This window comes from Bemisia tabaci, chromosome 1, assembly GCF_918797505.1.
Source record: "Bemisia tabaci chromosome 1, PGI_BMITA_v3".
Classification (NCBI taxonomy): Eukaryota; Metazoa; Arthropoda; class Insecta; order Hemiptera; family Aleyrodidae; genus Bemisia; species Bemisia tabaci.
In genome coordinates, this window is record NC_092793.1 from 265,655 (window position 1) to 287,378 (window position 21,724).

The 21,724-nt window shown below is 39.7% G+C and overlaps 1 protein-coding gene across 1 annotated transcript in view; it reads left to right on the plus strand.

Annotated features, from left to right (window-relative positions):
* Kdsr (3-ketodihydrosphingosine reductase) overlaps nucleotides 1-21,724 on the plus strand; it is a 110,067-nt gene that overhangs the window by 85,964 nt on the left and 2,379 nt on the right. The window contains exons 4-6 of the mRNA XM_019052783.2: nucleotides 6,191-6,382; nucleotides 6,616-6,783; nucleotides 18,107-18,208. Of these exons, the coding sequence (XP_018908328.2) occupies nucleotides 6,191-6,382; nucleotides 6,616-6,783; nucleotides 18,107-18,208 (462 nt within the window). The remainder of the gene's footprint in view (nucleotides 1-6,190; nucleotides 6,383-6,615; nucleotides 6,784-18,106; nucleotides 18,209-21,724) is intronic.

A 21,724-nucleotide genomic window follows, 5' to 3' on the forward strand; every position in this document is an offset into this window, starting at 1 on the left:
GAGGCTGCGCCCCCTGGACCCTCGATCACTCGCTACGCGAGTGACATTCGGCTCTCTCCGCGAGCCATTTTTCTCAGTGATTGTACATTTGATCACTAAGATGTATACATTTTGGAGACTCTGGAGGAAAACGTGATTTCGTCACAGAACCTTGTTACCGGAGCATTCCATCATTTGCACATGAATAGATGTGTGGAGATGAAGCGATAATGGGTATCGATCATTCCTTCAAAAACGCATCTGACTGGAACGTCATCCCATCGGGTGGCGGAAAAAGACAATCTATGGATCTCCTTCTGCGATTTGACTTGCTGAAGTAGCAAAAGTTCATCTTTACCTCTTAAGAAGATTATCGGTGGCGTAGGGGTCTAAAAACTGCTCAACGATAGTATAGTTCGAGTTCCGAATCGCAATGAGCCCACTCGTGTTTTTTTCTTTTATTTTCATCACATATAAATTTCTCTGATGTTTTTGTTTTATTCTCTCTGATTGCATATTAGTAATCATATCCTCATTTCATTTCATTTCATTTCATTTCATTTCCCTTTCCTGTTTCCTTTTCTGTAGCATCTTTGTCCATTTACAATTATTATTTTAAAATAGCTTTCCCCTAGTATACAATTGATGCTTCGAACCGAATCAATTGTTTTAATGACATTTCCGGCTAAATTATGGGTTTTCCCAGGAAGGCAGTCTCTCGTCCCTCCCGGACTCTATTGTTGCCAGATAAGTTGCTTTTTTTGCACTTTTCCCAATTCAAATCCATGTAAAATATTCACATTTATCGCACAATCTGGCAACCTCTCGAGTGAAATAGAAAAAGGCAGAATCGCTGAAAGTCTGAATCCTTCGAAGTTTATATTAATGATATAAAAAATATAATCACTAAAACGAATACGTGTGATGCAACCATGACTTGGTGTATCTAGTTGGTTTGATGAACCAAATTAGATTGAAAGATGTGCACATAGAATGTATTTCTGATCTCTTTAATTCCAATTTCAATACATTATAGGGCTGAAGACAGTTTGCTAAAATCTTCCGATCGACATTTACCGCCAATGCTGTAGGTACTTTGCAAACCAGAAACTTCGAAGGTACCCAATAGACAATATCACATGGCAATGATATTAGAATTAATTTAGTGATAAATACTTAGTAAGTACGTGAAGAGTTCTTCTACTAAGATATTTGTTTACAACTTACCTACAAAGTTTTCATGAGAAGTATTCTACTTTGTTTCTCTCTGGTTCATCATTTGGTAATTTGGTCCGTCTGTAGCAGATTATTACGTTGACCTCGTTAATAAATTTTAAAAGCATCGATAATCACTTCATCAAATTATGATAATCACGTCGAAGCAAGCGATATCGGCATTTATCTTTTATCGTCACGCATTTTTGTTGACTTTTTGTTTTTGAACAAAACGAGGAACGAAACAACAAAGAGGAACGACGACGGAACGGCATGGAACCAGTCATTGGTCGAATTGAAATCGATTACTATCGATTGATCGATATTTCACGAGAGATCGAGTTAGAGGATTTCGATTGATCGATACATCGATGCTCCCGATCCTTCAAAATTTTGCAAGGCAAATAACTTTTTTCAGAGAAACTTTTGAAAGTTCTAATTGCAAAAAGGCGCAATGGGCCTTCAAAACGCGTCGATTCATGTATGGTGTTAAAGGGTTTTGTTGAGCCGTTAAAGAGCTTTGCCCGCTGTACTGAACATTTTGGCCCGAAAATTGCGATATTAAGTTGATTTTTGTATTTATACACTTTAACGAGGCTAGTATTTTTACGTGTACATCTGACGCCTTCAATATTACGTGTTACATCTAATCATACTCTTAGCTCTGTATTGTTACTTGTCTGTCGGTTTTAAGGTTTTTTTTCTTTATTGCCGTCCGCGCCTGTCGAGCGCTATAATGTTGCACTTCTTTCCTTGCAATACTCTTTTTTGTTCTTTAATTTCCAGCTCACTTTCGTCAAATTCACTCTCGATTTCAGATTTTTGATCAAGTACTGGCGTTGAGGGTGTAGAAGAGCCAGGTGCATAATCCAGATTCTCATCCAAGAATATCATAATTTCCGGTTCACTGATTGCTCCTTCCTCTTCCTCTCCTTGTCGATTATCTCCCATTTGAAAATCATCGCAGGATTGATTGCACATCCGACAGAGATTGGTGCATCGTAAACAAAGACATAAAGACGGAGCACTAAAAGCAAAAAATGAAGCTTCTAGAGCTTCTTTTCAATCACCAATCGGGACAAGTTTGAATTCAAGTGTAGGGCGTGAACTAATAAATAAAATTGCGGAAACAAAGTATTTTAGGTTGATTTTTGCCCAAATTCAGGTACACACTCATATTTTTTTAACTTTAGGTTAGTTTCAGTCCGTCGTCGACCGATTAATTTCATTTGGGAGTAACGTTGATCTAGAACTGTAACGGCCTGTTTGAACCTGCAGAACCACCATGAGCAGAAGAAAAACTAACTTTATGTGAGATTACTGCCTGTTACCGAGCAAAAGTAGGTGTATTATATTAGGACGCAGACCGAACTTTCTTAGTATATTCGTTTTAGGAATTTAAAATACGTTTCAAAGAAGAAATGTGCAAAAATCAAGAGGACAAGTTCAAATCAAATTTCCGTTTGCCGCCATGGATTCCCGCGCTCATTTACACACTCACACAAGCGCGCAGCGCCGAACCTAGCTTCACTTTTTCCCCGTGCTTTTAGATACGAGCGCTCCGTCTTTATGTCTTTGATCGTAAACCATTTTTACGGTACGCATAGGTCTTGCGGCATAACCTTTTTTGTACTTGTAGGAAATTAGCTTTAAAATATTTTTGGGAGCTGGTGAATTCAAAGTTTTTGTGGGCGTTAGCCCATTTTTGGTGGCTTCTCAACTCCAATTGCAAGGATCCTTTTTCTCACCCTGCCGCTCCTGGACCTGAAAATAAGTTCGGAATGAATGCTTCTGCAGCCTTCTCAGTTGGTGGCAAGGACCCAAGATTCTGTTTATTTTGAAATGTAGATTTGATAAAGCAGTCATATGTGTACTTATTCGGAGAGACTTTATCGTATCTTTCTGGCCGTACAGTGCAAGGAACAGATTCTTGCTTGGAGCAGAAATGATTTAACGCGATGATTTTTAGTCTTTAAATTCCTCTGCACATTTGATAAAATCGTGATTTTTCTTCAAAGTACCTATTCCATAATTTGGCTTTACCTTGATTATAAATTCCCGAGGTACCATCACACCCAGTACCCAAGTAGCATGGATTGCAATTTCATTGCAATGGATTGTGAGTTGATTGCAATTTTTGCTTGTTGCCTATACGTTCATTTGAAGGCGCTTAAAAAGTTGCAATTTTATTGCAATAAGTTTGCAAGAAATGTAGATTATGCTTGTTGCCTAACCTTCTTTTTCAAGGCACTATAAAGATTGCAATTTCGGTGCAATCATGTTGTAACAAATTCACGCCATGTGCCTGGCATCCAATTCTCTAGTTGTTTTAAAGTTTTTTCGACTTGAATGTCTCACCTAACCCATATAGCCCAACATATTTTGAAAATATTGTCACCTTTATCAAAATATTTTCATGGCAATATTGTAATTAAGATATTTTCAAAATATTTTTAAAACATTTTAAAGGAATATTTTGAAAATGTTTACAAAAAATATTTTTAAAATAATTCAAAAATATTGCCTGTAAACATGCATGTTAAAAATATTCCTTAAGAAAGTTTTGAAAATATTTTAAAAATATTTTTTGAAAATATTTTTAAGTTCTCAAGTTAGTATGTGGTGTAATTTACACCGGTGTAAATTTAGTGTGAGTACCTATTACGTGATATCGAAAAAAAAAATCAGACAAAAAAAATATGAAAAAAATAAATAACACGAAAAAAAATAAATAATAGGCAAAAGAAAGAAGCCTGAGAAAAACGGCGTTAATCAAATCTATGATGAATGTTGAGCCACGCACTGACGCAATGCATGCGATAACAGCCTTAACAGGCGTGATTTCAACCCAGCTCATCAGCAGCTTCCTGTAGCTCAGTGGAAGAGTGCTCCGCTCTGACATTCGCGGGTCGGGTTCAAGCCCACTCAAGGGCGTCCGGAATTTTATGCTGCTAAACGTCGTAGGACATTAGGTAAGCATGGGTTCGAATTATTATAATTTCCCCGGAAAATTTAGGGGTTGAAATTTAAAGGTCGTCAATATTGAATTTTCTTTGCAAAAAAAAAATTGCAACTTTTTTACAATGAGGGGGTCAGATGTTGTAAAATAATTGCAATTTTCTTGCAAGAAAGTTGAAATCATCTGGAAATTATATTTCAATTAAATTGCAATTTTTTCGTTGCAAAATGCTACTTGGGTAAAAGCGTGAATTAAGAGAATATTATCTGCGATTATTTCATCGCTAACACTTTCTCGGTTGTACAAAGATTTGGGATGTATTACCCCCAGCTGGCTTCATGAAAAAATATTGCGATTAGCAATACCAGCGACTAGGTATATGTCTTCACCCACCACCAGTGCTGATTCGAAGCTAGGATCCAGTTATATCGCTTTCTGCACTATGAGAGCATCTGCGTCTTCCTTTGCTTGAAAACCCCGAAAATTTGCTGCCTTTAAAATTTTCTTCACCATGCAATTAATAAATCTGTTTTCCTTTCTGTCATTAGCTAAAAACCTTTCCTGTGGAAAAGCGGGTATCGTCATATTGTCAAACAATATTTCATGTGAAGACAATTTTCGAGCTCTCGTAGCTCTTTCTGCGTGTTCTGTGCTACAATCAAAGTAATTTTCCGGATTTCCATCAAATACTGTCGCGGCATTTAGGGAGTAGATAAATTTCACGCATGAACTAGGAGTTCACGATGTATTGATGCATAAGAAAGGGCATTCGAATCAGTGTTACATTTGTTTGTTATATAGGAACTTTACATAAAATGTTACTCGAAATATCAACGATTAAAGATCATATTGCATTCCTATAGTGAAACGGGAAATTGTATTTAAACGAATTGCGCCAATAGCAATAAATGCCACTGTGGGAAGGGGAAGGTGTAATTTGTGACATTTGATGATTATGGTCGGGGGGGGGGGGGGGTATCGTCGCCTACCAGTGAAAGTTTACAATCTGACTCGTAAATAAGTCTCCTAGAATAATATGCAGAAGAGTAATTCCCTACAGAGATACGGGGGACCCTGTCCATGCTCGGTTTAGCTTTTTTCAGTGCGACTTCCAAAGCTTGTCAATGTCGTGCAAAATAAAAAAAAGTAGCTCCTAGTAGAAGATTTGTTGCTCTACAGGTTTAACAATGAGCATTCTTCTTGTAGATTCGCCCTGAGGAAAGTTATTCACGAGAAAAGCGTAAGGTGCGCGAAGTTTGAATTATGGCGGTTTTTTCGGCGCGTTCTGACGGTTTAAATTTCAGTCATATCAAAAAACTGGTAAGAACTTATCCTCTTTAAAATTGTATGTAATTTAATTTTGAAAATAACTACTTTCACCACAAAATCAAACATAAGCGAGATATTTTCGAGAAACAAGAAGTTAGGCCAGTTTTAGGCCATTTCTTCACAGTGGTAGGTTTATCGGCGAAAATAACTTTGCACTACTTAATGCGAAATTTGGATTTAGCGTCAAAATAAACATCTCATCACTCATTCAAAAGTGTACCGGGAAATTTTCCCCAAGATTTTCCATATTGCCTGGACTAATACTGAACCAAGTTTGGTCATGATGTCGAATACGATGTCATTCTCGACTCCCATGATCTGGCGCACTCTGTCATTGTGAACCCGAGTTCCTTTAGAAATTCCAGCCATCCTCCTTCAGGAATCCACCTCCGTTGCCCCCAGCATACCGTGTGTCCATTTTTTCAGCTGTGAAACTTCACATCCATAAGGACGAAATATGTGTTTAAATTTTCAAAAATACATGGAGCCTTATGGCGGGAAGAAAGCTCTAATCTACAATTTAATGCTTAAAAATTGGATTTTAGTCGTGATTGGTTCTCTGCATATATTTTGAGACTAGTTTAGTTGAAGTCATTGATATCCCAATTTTGTTAAGAACTATACTCATGCACCTTGTTCTTTGCCCTTTGTACGAATTTTTTACCTTAAACTACGGTATTGAACATAACTCTTTCATTTTACTTACAGCTTATGCATAACTTGAATCTGATGGGCACTGTACATGCCGTGAAGGCGGTCCTTGAAGGTATGACCGAAAGAGAAGAAGGAATAATTGTAGTGACATCATCCTTGGCTGCTCTATTTGGCATATATGGGTACCCAGCATACACTTGTTCAAAATTTGGACTCAGAGGATTCGCCGAGACGTTGAGGATGGAGGTAAGAATCAGGATTGTACAAAAACCGAACAAAGAGGTAAATAAAATTCATTCAATAAAATGTAAGTTTTGATTTATGTGTGCAGCATTTAAATATTCGTAACCACAAAAAGCAATAATATTAATATCAATATGTGCAAAATTCCTCACTCTTAACTCGAAAGGAAGTTTTCTAGCTCTCAAATGTATTAATTTAAACGTGATTGCATTTGGTGTGTTTTTCATTGGTTTCAGGTCAAACCGTATAATATCTCTGTGACTTTGGCTCTTCCTCCAGACACAGATACGCCTGGTTTTGCTAATGAAGAAAAAACAAAACCAGAAGAAACAAAACAGATTTCTGGCTCTGCAGGCTTGATCGCTCCATCGGTTGTTGCCAAACAAATAATGAAGGATGCTTTGGTGAGCTCATTATGAGAAGGCGATTTATATTTGTTTGTTTTCAATAGCACTTTTATTTGTGTGTAAGTCAAAGTCTGAAGTTTGCTGCAATTTAGACTACCAAAATTGAAAGTATTCTGGAAACAAATTTGAAAACAGTAGCACCAGATACCTCCATCCTGGCCAGTGGCCATGTGGAGCTCTGCTCTATCTAGCACTGTAGATACCACTGAGTCCACCTCTATGATACAGCAGCCCACTCGGAAGCAACGTACCTATCTCTTTTTTTTTTTATGAAATCTAGGGTAATTTGAAATTAATGCCAGTCTAGTCTTTCCTGAATTTTGCTCAGTTTCATTCATTTCTCCAGAGTTTCATGCTTTTAACTCAGAATTCTGAAAATTGTAAGGAGATTTCAGGGTAGTTTTTAAAAAATACATCAGCAAAACATCGATGATTTTCTTACTGACAATTTTTTACGCATTTCAAATCGCGCGAAGACTTATGAAATAGGGATTCTATAGCTACTATAGGTTCTACAGGTACTATTCAACTGAAATGGTTTTTTTCATGCAGGTATCACAAAACAAAATGCATTCTGTTGACTGTTTCGTGCCTAGAACGTGCGTCCGATAAGATTTTTTAGTTAGATCTGGCAACCGGCCTGTGCCTGGCTTCACCGCTGCGCCGAGCGCCGCAGCGCGGCGTGGCGTCAGGCCCCTTCACGGCACACAGTGGAGTATTATACCCGAAAAGCTGGCGGAAAGTCCAAAAAAAAAAATGTGGTAAAAGCTTGGTAAAACAGGTAAATAATGATTCTCTGATATCTACTGCATGACATTGTGACAACAGAATCCGCTTATCACTACTGGATGGTCGAGGAAAAAAGGGTAAACCCAGCGATTTCACGCGCATCTTAGCTCTAGTTCAGTATTGCTTACGTTCAGCTTTTCAATCAAAGTGTGTATGCAGTGACAGGTACAAGCTACATCTGCAGGCTTATTGGTAGCCATTATTTATGGTAAGTAGTCCCTTTTTACATATATATTACTATAATTAGAAATTTGATTGTCTGGCATGTATATGCTGTTGTCAAATCGTTCAGTAAAATGGGAATTTTCCATGAAGATGCTTAAATAAGATAATTTCTGAATATGTGCCGGGCTGTGTCGGGCTAAAAATGAAAGATTTTCGTAGACTAGAGCCCAACCGCAAGATTTTCCCGCAAAATTTTTTTACCCATATTCACCCTTTGAATTTCTGAGAATTTTTGAAATTGAGCTTTGTTTTCAAGCAAAAATCACGTACTTCCGAAGTTTGGATCCTACATATTTTTCAGGTCAATAATGTGAGCCTCAGCATTAAATGGAAGTCTCGTGACACTCCTGGAGTTCTTTGTATGTGATTCACACAGATTTGATATGCGACGTTGCCAAATTTACGTCAATTTTTATCGAGTGTGCCACTATATTACGCTGGAAAATTCTTAAACGAAGTAGTTTCTGGATATGTATCGGGCTAAAAATGAAGAATTTTCGTAAACTAGAACCCAATCGTAAGATTTTCCCGCAAAAATTTTTTACCCATATTCACCCTTTGAATTTCTGCGAATTTTTGAAATTGAGCTTTGTTTTCAAGCAAAAATCACGTACTTCCGAATTTTGGATCCTACATATTTTTCAAGTCAATAATGTGAGCCTCAGCATTAAATGGAAGTCTTATGATACTTCTGGATTTCTTTGTATGTGATTCACTTAGATTTGATTTGCGACGTTGCCAATTCTACGTAAATTTTTAGAGTGTGCCACTATACTACATTGAAAAATTTGTCTGTAATTTAGGCTCTTTTCGGACTAAATATGGATCCTTACTCACACTATGAACCCTTCAGAAACCCTTCCCCACTCCAGAAGTGTCATGAGACTTCCATTTAATGCTGAGGCTCACATTATTGACCTGAAAAATATGTAGGATCCAAAATTCGGAAGTACGTGATTTTTGCTTGAAAACAAAGCTCAATTTCAAAAATTCGCAGAAATTCAAAGGGTGAATATGGGTAAAAAATTTTTGCGGGAAAATCTTACGATTGGGTTCTAGTTTACGAAAATTCTTCATTTTTAGCCCGATACATATCCAGAAACTACTTCGTTTAAGAATTTTCCAGCGTAATATAGTGGCACACTCGATAAAAATTGACGTAAATTTGGCAACGTCGCATATCAAATCTGTGTGAATCACATACAAAGAACTCCAGGAGTGTCACGAGACTTTCATTTTTAGCCCGACACAGCCCGGCACATATTCAGAAATTATCTTATTTAAGCATCTTCATGGAAAATTCCCATTTTACTGAACGATTTGACAACAGCATATACATGCCAGACAATCAAATTTCTAATTATAGTAATATATATGTAAAAAGGGACTACTTACCATAAATAATGGCTGCCAATAAGCCTGCAGATGTAGCTTGTACCTGTCACTGCATACACACTTTGATTGAAAAGCTGAACGTAAGCAATACTGAACTAGAGCTAAGATGCGCGTGAAATCGCTGGGTTTACCCTTTTTTCCTCGACCATCCAGTAGTGATAAGCGGATTCTGTTGTCACAATGTCATGCAGTAGATATCAGAGAATCATTATTTACCTGTTTTACCAAGCTTTTACCACATTTTTTTTTTTGGACTTTCCGCCAGCTTTTCGGGTATAATACTCCACTGTGCGGCATCGGCCGTCTCGCTCTTAGTTCTAGGCGAGGTGTAACAAGTTTTTTCGGAACTCCATGATCGGCGGGCGGGGAAGGAGAGACAGCATGTGTCCTAAGCACTCTAAAAGACTGCATGGAAGCAATGGAGAAGTCATTTGCGCCTTCGGGTTTTCGCGAATAACTCGACGTTTTGAGTCCATTTTCAAACGAAATTCTTACGGACAAAAGTTTTAGAGCATATAATTTTACAATCGAATTGCAAAGTTTCACTTCTTCGAGCTAATTACCAGCCGAGATAAAAGCTTCAGAATCCGAAAAAATTCATTTGGGACCACTACTGTGCATGTGCAAGGGACACACGAATCCACCGATATGTGGTGGCGCTCTACGTTTATCGATCGATGTGCCATGCAAATTTTTAAAAGTTGTCACGCCCGGGCGTGACGACAGGCGTTTCTTAGGGAGGGCGCGCCCTCCCTAAGAAAGGATGCACAGTAGGGTGTCCCAAACTTGAATCATCCAAAAAAATTTCGGATCATCGATGTGTGGATTTATTGTGTTAGCATGTTAAAAAGAGGTTGCTCCAAAAACGCCGATTTCCCCCCCCCCCCTGGATTTGGCCCAAACTTTGCTCAGATGTTGTACTAAGTGTCCGCGATGCTTGGGCAAAATTTCAGCCCCCTCGGATAATTAGGGGGGAGGGGGCAGGGGGGCAAAGTTGCAATTTTTTCAAAACTTTGAAAATCCATATCTCGCGAATGGTTTGAGTGTAAGTGTTGCGGTTTGCGCTAAAAAACGTTAAAAAATATTCTCTACACGAATATTGATGCTGTTTGCATGGTTGCGTAATTTATCGTGGTTATAAATCGATTTTTTCGATTTTGAAGGTTCTACTTTTTTTCGTTTTTCGTCTCTCCTCTCCAGGCGATTGTTGCTATGTAAATAAAAACCAGTTGAGGTGATTTTCCATGAAATTCTGCATCTACCACACTTTGTTTGACCTTGAGGAAACGATTCATTCTTGAGTTATAGCGATTTTTCTGCGCGTTCCCGGTTACGCGCGGGCGGCATATCGGCGGCGCTCCATCCCCCCCCCCCCCCCCCCCGGGCGAGGCAGAGGTTGTTTCACTGCTAGGGCCTTATATTCATGCTGTAGGCTGTAATTATTGATATTTTCTCCTTCCCCCACCCTTCCCCTCCTATAGATATGTTATTTATACTTCGTTATACAGGGTGTCCCGGACCACCCGTACCAGGTCTTTTTCTCGGTTGGTTTAGGTAGTACGAAGTGGGGGACCGCGGGGTTAAACAGGGAATTGACCCCAACGTATCCGAATTACATGGTCCCGTAGCTCCCCTACCCTCCCTCGGGGGGTAAAAAGGGAGGCACAATGTCTCCCGACTTTAAGGATCGTGACCCCCTCTTTACTCCCCGAGGGCGGCATGGAGAGTTTCGGGACCATGAAATTCGGATACCTTGGGGTCAATTCCCTCGTTAACCCCGCGGTCCCCCACTTCGTACTGCCTAAACCAACCGAGAAAAAGACCTGGTACGGGTGGTCCGGGACACCCTGTATAACGAAGTATAAATATACATATCTATAGGAGGGGAAGGGTGGGGGAAGGAGAAAATATCAATAATTACAGCCTACAGCATGAATATAAGGCCCTAGCAGTGAAACAACCTCTGCCTCGCCCGGAGGGGGGGGGGGGGGATGGAGCGCCGCCGATATGCCGCCCGCGCGTAACCGGGAACGCGCAGAAAAATCGCTATACCTAACTCAAGAATGAATCGTTTCCTCAAGGTCAAACAAAGTGTGGTAGATGCAGAATTTCATGGAAAATCACCTCAACTGGTTTTTATTTACATAGCAACAACCGCCTGGAGAGGAGAGACGAAAAACGAAAAAAAAGTAGAACCTTCAAAATCGAAAAAATCGATTTATAACCACGATAAATTACGCAACCATGCAAACAGCATCAATATTCGTGTAGAGAATATTTTTTAACGTTTTTTAGCGCAAACCGCAACACTTACACTCAAACCATTCGCGAGATATGGATTTTCAAAGTTTTGAAAAAATTGCAACTTTGCCCCCCTGCCCCCTCCCCCCTAATTATCCGAGGGGGCTGAAATTTTGCCCAAGCATCGCGGACACTTAGTACAACATCTGAGCAAAGTTTGGGCCAAATCCAGGGGGGGGGGGGGCAAAATCGGCGTTTTTGGAGCAACCTCTTTTTAACATACTAACACAATAAATCCACACATCGATGATCCGAAATTTTTTTGGATGATTCAAGTTTGGGACACCCTACTGTGCATCCTTTCTTAGGGAGGGCGCACTATGGTCCACAGACTGGATTTAACGGAACTTTATTCGAAAATGCACTGCAACGTTATAAAAGGTGTTGGATCTTATATTTTTTGGGTCGCTAATTTCATTTTACATCTTAGTTTAACAAAATAGTAACATCCTGACCGAGAAACTTAACTTCAAATGTGATTTCTAACGCTTTTAAGACTGAAGATTTTTTCCACCCTATTTTGACATGTATAAAAATAATAACACAAGTGTCTCTCGGTCGAGATCAGATAATTCTCATGTATTTTTAAGCGGTAAATCCGAATATGACCTCCGTCTTGGTCCATCGCCCTTAAATTTTCCGGAAAAGCTGATTTTACCCGGAAAAATGGACATTTTTGGTGTTTTTGCGACCGTTGACCTCTGCAACATGTAGGTAAAATTTTTTCTAGGTACTAAATAGTACTATTTCGATGTATTTTGATCTACTGAGTCCGAAAATGACCTTTGTTTTTTCTTATCACCTCTCACTTTTCCGAAAAAGCGACTTTTTCCCGGGAAAATGAGCAAATTTGACGTATTTTTGTCATAACTGCAATTCATGTTGATAAATTATACTGGACCCGTGGTAAAGCGATTCTGTCAAGTATATTAAGCTGCTAAATCCGAATATGACATAGGTTTTGGTTTATCACCCTCCAGTTCTCCGATAATGCCGATTTTTCCGCGCCTTTTGAGTAAAACCTTTCCCGGACTCTAAGTGTGTTAAAAATACGGTTTAAAATTGATTCCTATGTTTGATATATCGATTCTTATGTATTTTGACTTGCTAAACCCAAATATGACATTAGATTTTTCCTATCACCCCTCATTATCCCGGAAAATTTAATTTTCCTCGGAGAACGAGCTTTTTCGGTATTTTTGCGCCAATTTTTCTATTCTATGGAGTTGTAGCGATTTTCCGAGTTCCTCTTTAGGTCTTCTCTGACGTCTTAAGAAACATTCAACCGGAGTTCAACCTCAACTTGCCTCTTACAACCCCCCCCCCCCCCCGTTTTCCTCAGAATACGGAAAATCGTCGCAAAAATACCAAAAAAGCTCGTTCTCCGAGGAAAATTGAATTTTCCGGGATAATGAGGGGTGATAGGAAAAATCTAAGGTCATATTCGGGTTTAGCAAGTTAAAATACATAAGAATCGATACAACAAACATCGAAATCAATTTTAAACCGTATTTTTAACACACTTAGAGTCCGGGAAAGGTATTACCCGAAAGGCGCGGAAAAATCGGCATTATCGGAGAACTGGAGGGTGATAAACCAAAACCTATGTCATATTCGGACTTAGCAGCTTAATATACATGACAGAATCTCTTTATCACGGGTCCAGTATAGTTTATCAACATGAATTGCAATTATGACAAAAATACGTCAAAATTGCTCATTTTCCCGGGAAAAAGTCGCTTTTTCGGAAAAGTGAGAGGTGATAAGAAAAAACAAAGGTCATTTTCGGACTCAGTAGATCAAAATATATCGGAATACTTTTATTTTGTACCTAGAAAAAATTTAACAGTCGCAAAAACGCCAAAAATGCATGGAATATTCCACATTTTGATGTACGGAGGTGCACTCCGAAAAAAATTGATTTCGACGGTTAGGCGCAAAAAGGCGCAATTTAAATTGACATCATTTTAAACTTAAGGATATGTTGAACAAGATTTCTCAATCCGCAAAGCATTAACTAGAATTAAAAAAAAGTTAGAGCTTCCTAAAAATTACGAATTTTACTGATTTCTAGCATTTTTTGGCGTATGTTTGGAGCGTTCAAAAGCATACAAATTTCGGTTCAAAATTAATGAAACGGGGTGAAAAGGAAGTCACTTGCCATCAGGTGGATCCATGTTGCCCAAAAATTTACATAGATGAGGCGTAACTCGGTAAAATAAACACCGTGTAACGCACCACCGAATGCAAGGTATCCGAATTTCATGGTCCCGAAACTCTCCATGCCGCCCTCGGGGAGTAAAGAGGGGGTCACGATCCCTAAAGTCGGGAGACATTGTGCCTCCCTCTTTTACCCCCCAAGGGAGGGTAGGGGAGCTACGGGACCATGTAATTCGGATACCTTGGGGTCAATTCCCTGTTTAACCCCGCGGTCCCCCACTTCGTACTACCTAAACCAACCGAGAAAAAGACCTGGTACGGGTGGTCCGGGACACCCTGTATAACGAAGTATAAATATACATATCTATAGGAGGGGAAGGGTGGGGGAAGGAGAAAATATCAATAATTACAGCCTACAGCATGAATATAAGGCCCTAGCAGTGAAACAACCTCTGCCTCGCCCGGGGGGGGGGGGGGGGGTGTGGAGCGCCGCCGATATGCCGCCCGCGCGTAACCGGGAACGCGCAGAAAAATCGCTATAACTCAAGAATGAATCGTTTCCCCAAGGTCAAACAAAGTGTGGTAGATGCAGAATTTCATGGAAAATCACCTCAACTGGTTTTTATTTACATAGCAACAATCGCCTGGAGAGGAGAGACGAAAAACGAAAAAAAGTAGAACCTTCAAAATCGAAAAAATCGATTTATAACTACGATAAATTACGCAACCATGCAAACAGCATCAATATTCGTGTAGAGAATATTTTTTAACGTTTTTTAGCGTAAACCGCAACACTTACACTCAAACCATTCGCGAGATATCGATTTTCAAAGTTTTGAAAAAATTGCAACTTTGTCCCCCTGCCCACTCCCCCTAATTATCCGAGGAGGCTGAAATTTTGCCCAAGCATCGGGGACACTTAGTACAACATCTGAGCAAAGCTTGGGCCAAATCCAGGGGGGGGGGCCAAAATCGGCGTTTTTGGAACAACCTCTTTAATATCCTCAAATTTGAGCGAAATCGGATGATTTTTAGTGCTGCCGCAACGCGTTTTTAGAGCGGACTCATCGTATGTTGAGACAAAAGTCAAGTATTGTTTAGATCACCATTAGTGGTGCCATCGACTCAATACCACCTACCCATACCTTCCAGTGCAGAAAGAGGTTAGGAACCGGTGGTAAAGAACAAAATACATGGCTTCTTATGGGGACTGCTGAAACGAGTGAGTGATCGAAATGAAAATTACGTGCAATTCACCACAACTTTAATTTCAAACGTACACTTGAAAATGAAGGACTTAAAAGCATGCTGGCCCAGGTGAGATAGTCTGACTTTAATTATGATTTGTATGCTTGATTTACTTATATTTCCCACGATACTCTCATTTAAGACAATTAATTACTACAGTAAACACTTACCTCTGCACAAAACGAGTATTTCTAGAAAGTTACTTCCATCTTCATATTGGAAGACTAGCCGTTACCTTTACCGAGGATACCTAACCTCTTAACTTATTTTTTGGCGGTGAAAGGTTTGGGTAGGTGGTATTGTCTGACTGCATGTATTAACTTGTTGAGTGGTGCTGATTCCGGGGTAATCAGAGATTGACATTTGTCTCAACATACGATGAGTCCGCTCTAGTCGCGGCGAAAATTTTGGAGACTCGCCTTTTAAAGGCATTTAGCAGCAATGGAGATGTTGCATGTATGAGGAATTTGCGATTTGACCATTAATTCTTATGTAAATGTTTGCGAGAAACACGATGGCGCCACTGCTTTTCTCTGAAATCAACTCCCAAGCTCAAAAAAAGCTCTCAAGTTGAGGTCAAAATGGAGGGGATATCCCACGCTATACTGAGAGTCCACCTCTACATCAAAACAAACTCTCTATGCAAAGATAGGGAGTAAATACCCAGACAGGACTGCCACTCTATTTGTGGACTTTAAAACTGAAAACACGGCAACCCTGCTAATGTATTTGCTGCCTATCTTTGCATGGAGAGTTTGTTTTGATGTAGAGGTGGACTCTCAGGATAGCGTGGGATATCCCCTCTATTTTGGCCTCAACTTGAGAGCTTTTTTTGAGCTTGGGGGTTGATTTCAGAGAAAACCAGTGGTACCATCGTGTTTCTCGCGAACTTTTACATAAGAATCAATAGTCGAATCGCAATTCTCACACATGCAACATCTCCATTAAAGGCATCATATAATTTTTTATCGTGACTTGGCATAGTATATTTAGGAGTAATAATGTTTGTTCTCACGTTCCAAACCTAAACATTTTACTTCAAACCCCTTAAAATCGGCAAAAAACTCTAATTTTCTCTTTTAAGCAACTAGTCTAGAGTAGTCACTAGTATGAGTGTTAAGGAAAAAATTAAGAACAAGCTGATTTTTGGCATAGGCGGTCCTTACGACCCCCTGAGTCTCCCCCTTCCCTCCCCCAAGAAAAGTCTTCATTGATAGCATGACGGGTGTGCAATTTATGGAGGAGGGGGGGTTTAACTGTCCCAAAATCGACTTATTCGGCCAAAGCACAAGAACGGTTGCTCTCATCACTAGGAATAGCACCATTTTCTGAATTCTTGTAAAATTTTGGAGCCATATGCCTCTGTACCGTTTTCCTACAGCCCCCGGTGCCTCCCAAAACTGCTAAAACATCATTTCGAGACATATTTTTAACGATAATTCTGCAGGGAAAGTTTGATTAGGGCCTGTTCAACGATAAAATCTACTTTTTGTGTGAATTTTATGTACGATTCAATGTCAGCTCATTGACTACTATTCACGGACAAAAGTCCGTGAGGTGCGGGGAGAACCCCCGAACGTCGGTAGAAAATGTAATCGCGGAGAAGGGGGTGCTTTACCGTGTTTCTCCAAGCTGATCATGCTGACTTGAATCTCTATGAAAATGATTTAGGATTCAAAGCATATGGTAATTGAAAAATAAACTGTACTAGCTGCTCCGGACGCCCTACGGGCACCCTCCACAGATATCCTCGAGTTAGGTTCCTATGGTTACATCCTATGGTATGGTATGAGTTACATCCTATGGTGGTGCAGTGGCTTAATTGGAATCGGAGCAATTAGTTGAATCTATTTAATAATGATGAATAAAATGTCTGTAACAATAAGTGTTGTTAGCAATACGCAATACTGCAGTTAATAAGTCAGGGTCAGTCAAGCCGCAGAGAATAAGATGCCAGGATATTAAGAAGCTGTGAAGCGGAGCAGCCGAGGGATTGCGAAGGAATGTGGGTGGCGAGTGACGAGCGACGATGCGACCCAAACCTCCTTCTTTTAGGTTGGTGGAAGGAGAGCTATACGAAAGAAAACGGAGATAGCCGAAAGAACGTGGCGGGAGGGGTGGCTGAGACCGTAGAGGGGTGGGGGTACCTAGGGACGGGCAAGCAGGTAGCGGCCGGACGACCGCTCGAAACAACTGAACTTTACTTGTCGATAAAAGTAAGAAAATTTGAGAAAATCGAAAAAACAATTACAGCCTGCAAATCTACAGATCAGAAGCTTTCATTTAAAAAAAAAAGCATGCAAATCGGTCCGGTGGTTCTCTCAAAGTTAATGTCTCAAAATGCGGACTTTAGTCTGAATAAATGGGAGAAAATTTGAGCCCAGCTAAACTTCCCTCATCGTTAAAAGTAAGAAAATTTGAGAAAATCGAAAAAACAATTACAGCCTGCAAATCTACAGATCACAGGCTTTCATTTAAAACAAGAAGCATGCAAATCGGTCCGGTGGTTCTCTCAAAGTTAACGTAAAAAGATTCGGACCTCCGTTTTAATACATTGGAGAAAATTTGAGAAAATTATAGGAGAACACACAGTTCAAATTTTAGCAATTTGTGACTGTCGTGAGTTTCGAAACAAAAACACAGCGCCTGCCGCCATTTTTTAAAACTGAGCAAATGAGCACAAGATATATAACTTGGCTGATACCCTTTAACGTATGGTACCTATGCACGATTTCAATTTAAAAAGAAACAAACATATATTCCTGTTTCTGTTCCTGTCCAGGGAAAATTCCTGGCAACTCTCTTCTTTGTCTTGTTTTCAACAATGCAGGAATTAAACATTTGCTAAACAAGCTCATTATTACACATATAGGCTTAGTCTCTATTTTAAAATGTATATAGGAACAGAAATTACGCAACATTGTTATCGGAGTTCGCGTTTTTTCAGTTTCACGGTCGATACTAATGTGTCCGTATGCAAGTACTTTACATTTCACCATTGAGTTTTTCTATTTCGCATAATCTCTTTTCATCATATTGCTTTTGTCTTAAGTGGTCAACTCATCTATGGATAAGGGCATTCCTTCTTGAAAGAAAAAAGTTGCTTCATCTTAATACGGGCAGGTTTACTCGGTCACAAGATTTTCCCAGCGTCTTTTCTTATCTCTCGTCTCATATGCTGGTTTTGATTTGATTTTAACAGGCAGGCAATTTCTACAGCACTGTTGGGATTACTGGTGCAATGCTGAAGAATGTAACCGCTGGGATGGCTCCTTATTCATCTATTTGTGAAGTGATAACGCAAGTATGACTTATTGTTTTATTTTCCTGATCATTTAAAGTAACAATTAGGCACATGTCAAGAGGGGGAAAAAAGGAAAATAAACCAGGTCTAAATATTTTATTTGGACAGAGCTTAGCAGTGAAGAACCAAATCATGTCCAGTGGGAACCATTGAAAAGAGGTTTGTAGTTTTACCAATGGTGTGTGGGTGGGTTTGGTGATGGGCAAGCTGTAGTGATCCCCCCCCCCCCCCTCCAAAAGAAGAAGAGCTTCCTTTATGTTTTCAAAAAATATTTAAACTGTAAATTAGGGTGTCCCAAAAAAAGAGGGACCCTCGAAAAGGTACGTTTTCTGGTTAAAAAAGTGTTTCGTTTGGTTAAAAAAACACTTTTCGCCATGTTTCAGCTTTTTAGGTGAAGTTTAAGTGCTGCCGCATCGCACATTAGTGAACTTTGCGATCCCAATAATTGAGATTTTTGACGATTTTACGATTTTTTCTAGGGGCAAAGCATCCAAGATGGCGGATGTGGCCGTAAATGACCTTACTCAGGGGATCTTTCATTCCTCGGAGACACGCGTTTAAAGGGGAGCTCAGAAGACGCAACCTCAAACTTGTTCTTCATGGATTGAAATTGGAAAAATATCGGAGAAAATTATTGTAGCTCATGCGTGGTAAATACTTCAAAAAATGCAAAAATCAAAAATTACTGAACAAGCTCATGGTCGAAATTCGGCCAGGAATTCGAATTTCTCGTCCAAAAATACCCCCTACAACCAAGATTCACCACGATAGATCGAGCAGGAGCCGAGATAGCATTTGAGGCCACATCCGCCATCTTGGATTTTCGAATTTTTGAAATTTGACCAGAAATTCGAGTTTCCCGTCCAAAAATACCCTCTCGCACCAAACATCATAAAGATCTATCAAACAGGAGCCGAGATAACATTTTAGGCCACATCCGCCATCTTGGATTTTCGAATTTTCAAAATTGGACCAGAAATTCGAGTTTCCCGTCCAAATATATCGCCTGGTGCCATAAATCAACAAAATCGATCGAACAAGAGTTGAGATAGCATTTTAGGCCACATACGCCATCTTGGATTTTCGAATTTTTAACACTTGACCAGAAATTCGAGATCCCGTCCAAAAATACCTCCTACTAGTTAAAATCCGAAAGATCAATCGAACAGGAGCCGAGATAGTACTTTAGGCCACCTCACTAATCTTGGATTTTCGAATTTTCATTTCACGGTTCACGGATTTGTTGACCGATTCAAGGATTTATCGATCAATTCACGGATTATATGAACGAATCATGGGGTTGCCAATCGATTCGCAGATTCGTCGATCGATTCGCAGGTTTTTAATCGATTCACGGTCGTCAATCGAATTAATGCCGATCAAATCACGTCAATCCGTTCACGTTCCAACTTTTCGATCGATTCATGTCGGTCATGTCGGATTCATGTCAGTCATGTCGGATTCATGACACCGGTTTTTCAATAATTTGTCGATCAAGCCTGTGTCGATCGATTCAAGCTTTCATTTTTCGATCGATTCACGTCAATCGAATCTATAAACCCTCCCGTCCAAATTGCATGCTACCTAATATCTGCCACCATTCTCGAAATATAAGCAAGTCAGTGTAGGTATCCATATTTTTGGCACACCCTGTTTTTGGTAGAATATCTTTCCGCAGGGACAATGCACCTCCCCCCTTCCTAGTATGATGTAGAGTCCCTTTATACCCAGAGTTAAGACAACTCGATTATCAGCTGACTGACAGCCGGCCTTGGCTGGCCATGGAGGCCGAAACGAGTGCACCCAAACGAACGATATTGAGGGATAAGGATCAGGAATCCTGCGATGTCTGTCAGACATGATGTCTGACTCAAACAAAAACAACAACATCAACAAATTAATCAATTAAGAAGAAAATGAGATTGGTTTGTGAATAATTTCTTAATCTATTTTAATTTTGGACCGACGGAAATAACAATTTACTCTTGATATACCACAATGAGTCAGTTAAGTCATTTTTATTTATTGTGTCATTCGAAAGTAGTAAGTGACCGAAGCTTACAGTTTTTTTCCTAAATTTTTTTGATGACTGCAAACGGGAGAAAAGTTTTTTTGAAAGTGCCAAAAATTAGAGTGGCCTAAAACGGTGTTTGAACTGCGCGCTCGTAGGTTCCGCATGTTACACGTCACGATCAATATGGCGGCGGAATGCGTAGTGGAAGAATACACGACGGCGTCGCGTTGGCGGTATGTTTTTGTTGGTCAATTGAAGGTTATGTAGGTTACTTTGTTTGAGATTCATATCCAGTGTTCTTAATTCTCTAAGCTTTTCAATCAGAATGCGATACAGATGTATGTAGGTTATGAAACATTCACATAGAACTTACTTAACCTCAAACGAGAAATCGTGATGTCAACATCGGCAGCGTGGCGGTAGTAAGCAGGTCGGCTCCGGCGCCGCCATCTTCCCGTCTATGACGCGTATAGTTCGAAGATTCATGGCGGTCGGTTCAAACACGTTTTCGAGGACCCCTAAAAAGGAAGCGTTATATCTACGCGGAGACAATTTTTCGTGAAATTTTAACATACGCATCGTTCTTCTCGCACCGAAAACTGTAAGATTCGACTATTTGCAGGCAAATCCCTCCCGAGCTTAACTGACTCATTAGGTAATATTTCATTATTCTTGTTCACATTCGAGGTACCGCCATCTTGGTGCACTCGTTTCCGCCTCCATGAGCGAGAACCAATCATAATTGGATTTTTTTTTAGGCCACTTTCAGCCCAACCAAAAGTGAGTTGTCTTAACTCTGGGTATAAAGGGACTCTAGTATGATGGGAAGGAGGGGTGTTTTCTCTATTGAGGTTAACCCTCCAGTGTGTAATAGTGACATCACGGTCGTCTCCCCTATGCAGTCAGTGCTAAAACAATCTATAGCTCCTAATTGCAAAATGAGCTTCCCCGGATTTTTCATTTTGCAATAAGGAACTATAGCCTTTTTTGTAATTTTTGGGAACAGTGTGATGTTTTCGAAGAATCTGTCAACACAGTGTGTTAAAGAAACTCCATAGCTATAAAATGAACCATCAAATCGCAACAATGATCGTTTTGAGGAAAAACGCCAATGGTTTTTGCAAAAGTTGCTCTCCTAAAAACCTACCGTACTGCCTATAGTTGCGAATAGCAAAATGCTAGGTATCCAATTGACCATTCTGCCGGGCAAGTATTTTTTAAAACTTCGGAAACTTGGCCGAGAACGCTGTTTAGGCGCAAATGGGATACATTTCAGCGAGTTAACTGTTTTTTTTTTAAAGTTTGAAGGAATATTTTCATCGTCGTAAAAACTGAAGGTAGTTGACTGCTAATAGACTACTTTTGATATAAATTACACATTTGAGCGTGCAGGACGCGGAAGTATTTTTTATAAATTTGGAAACTTGACCGGAAACGCTATTTTGAAACAATGATGCATTTCGGCGAAAATTGATCATTTTTAGTGTATTTTCCGAAGGAAA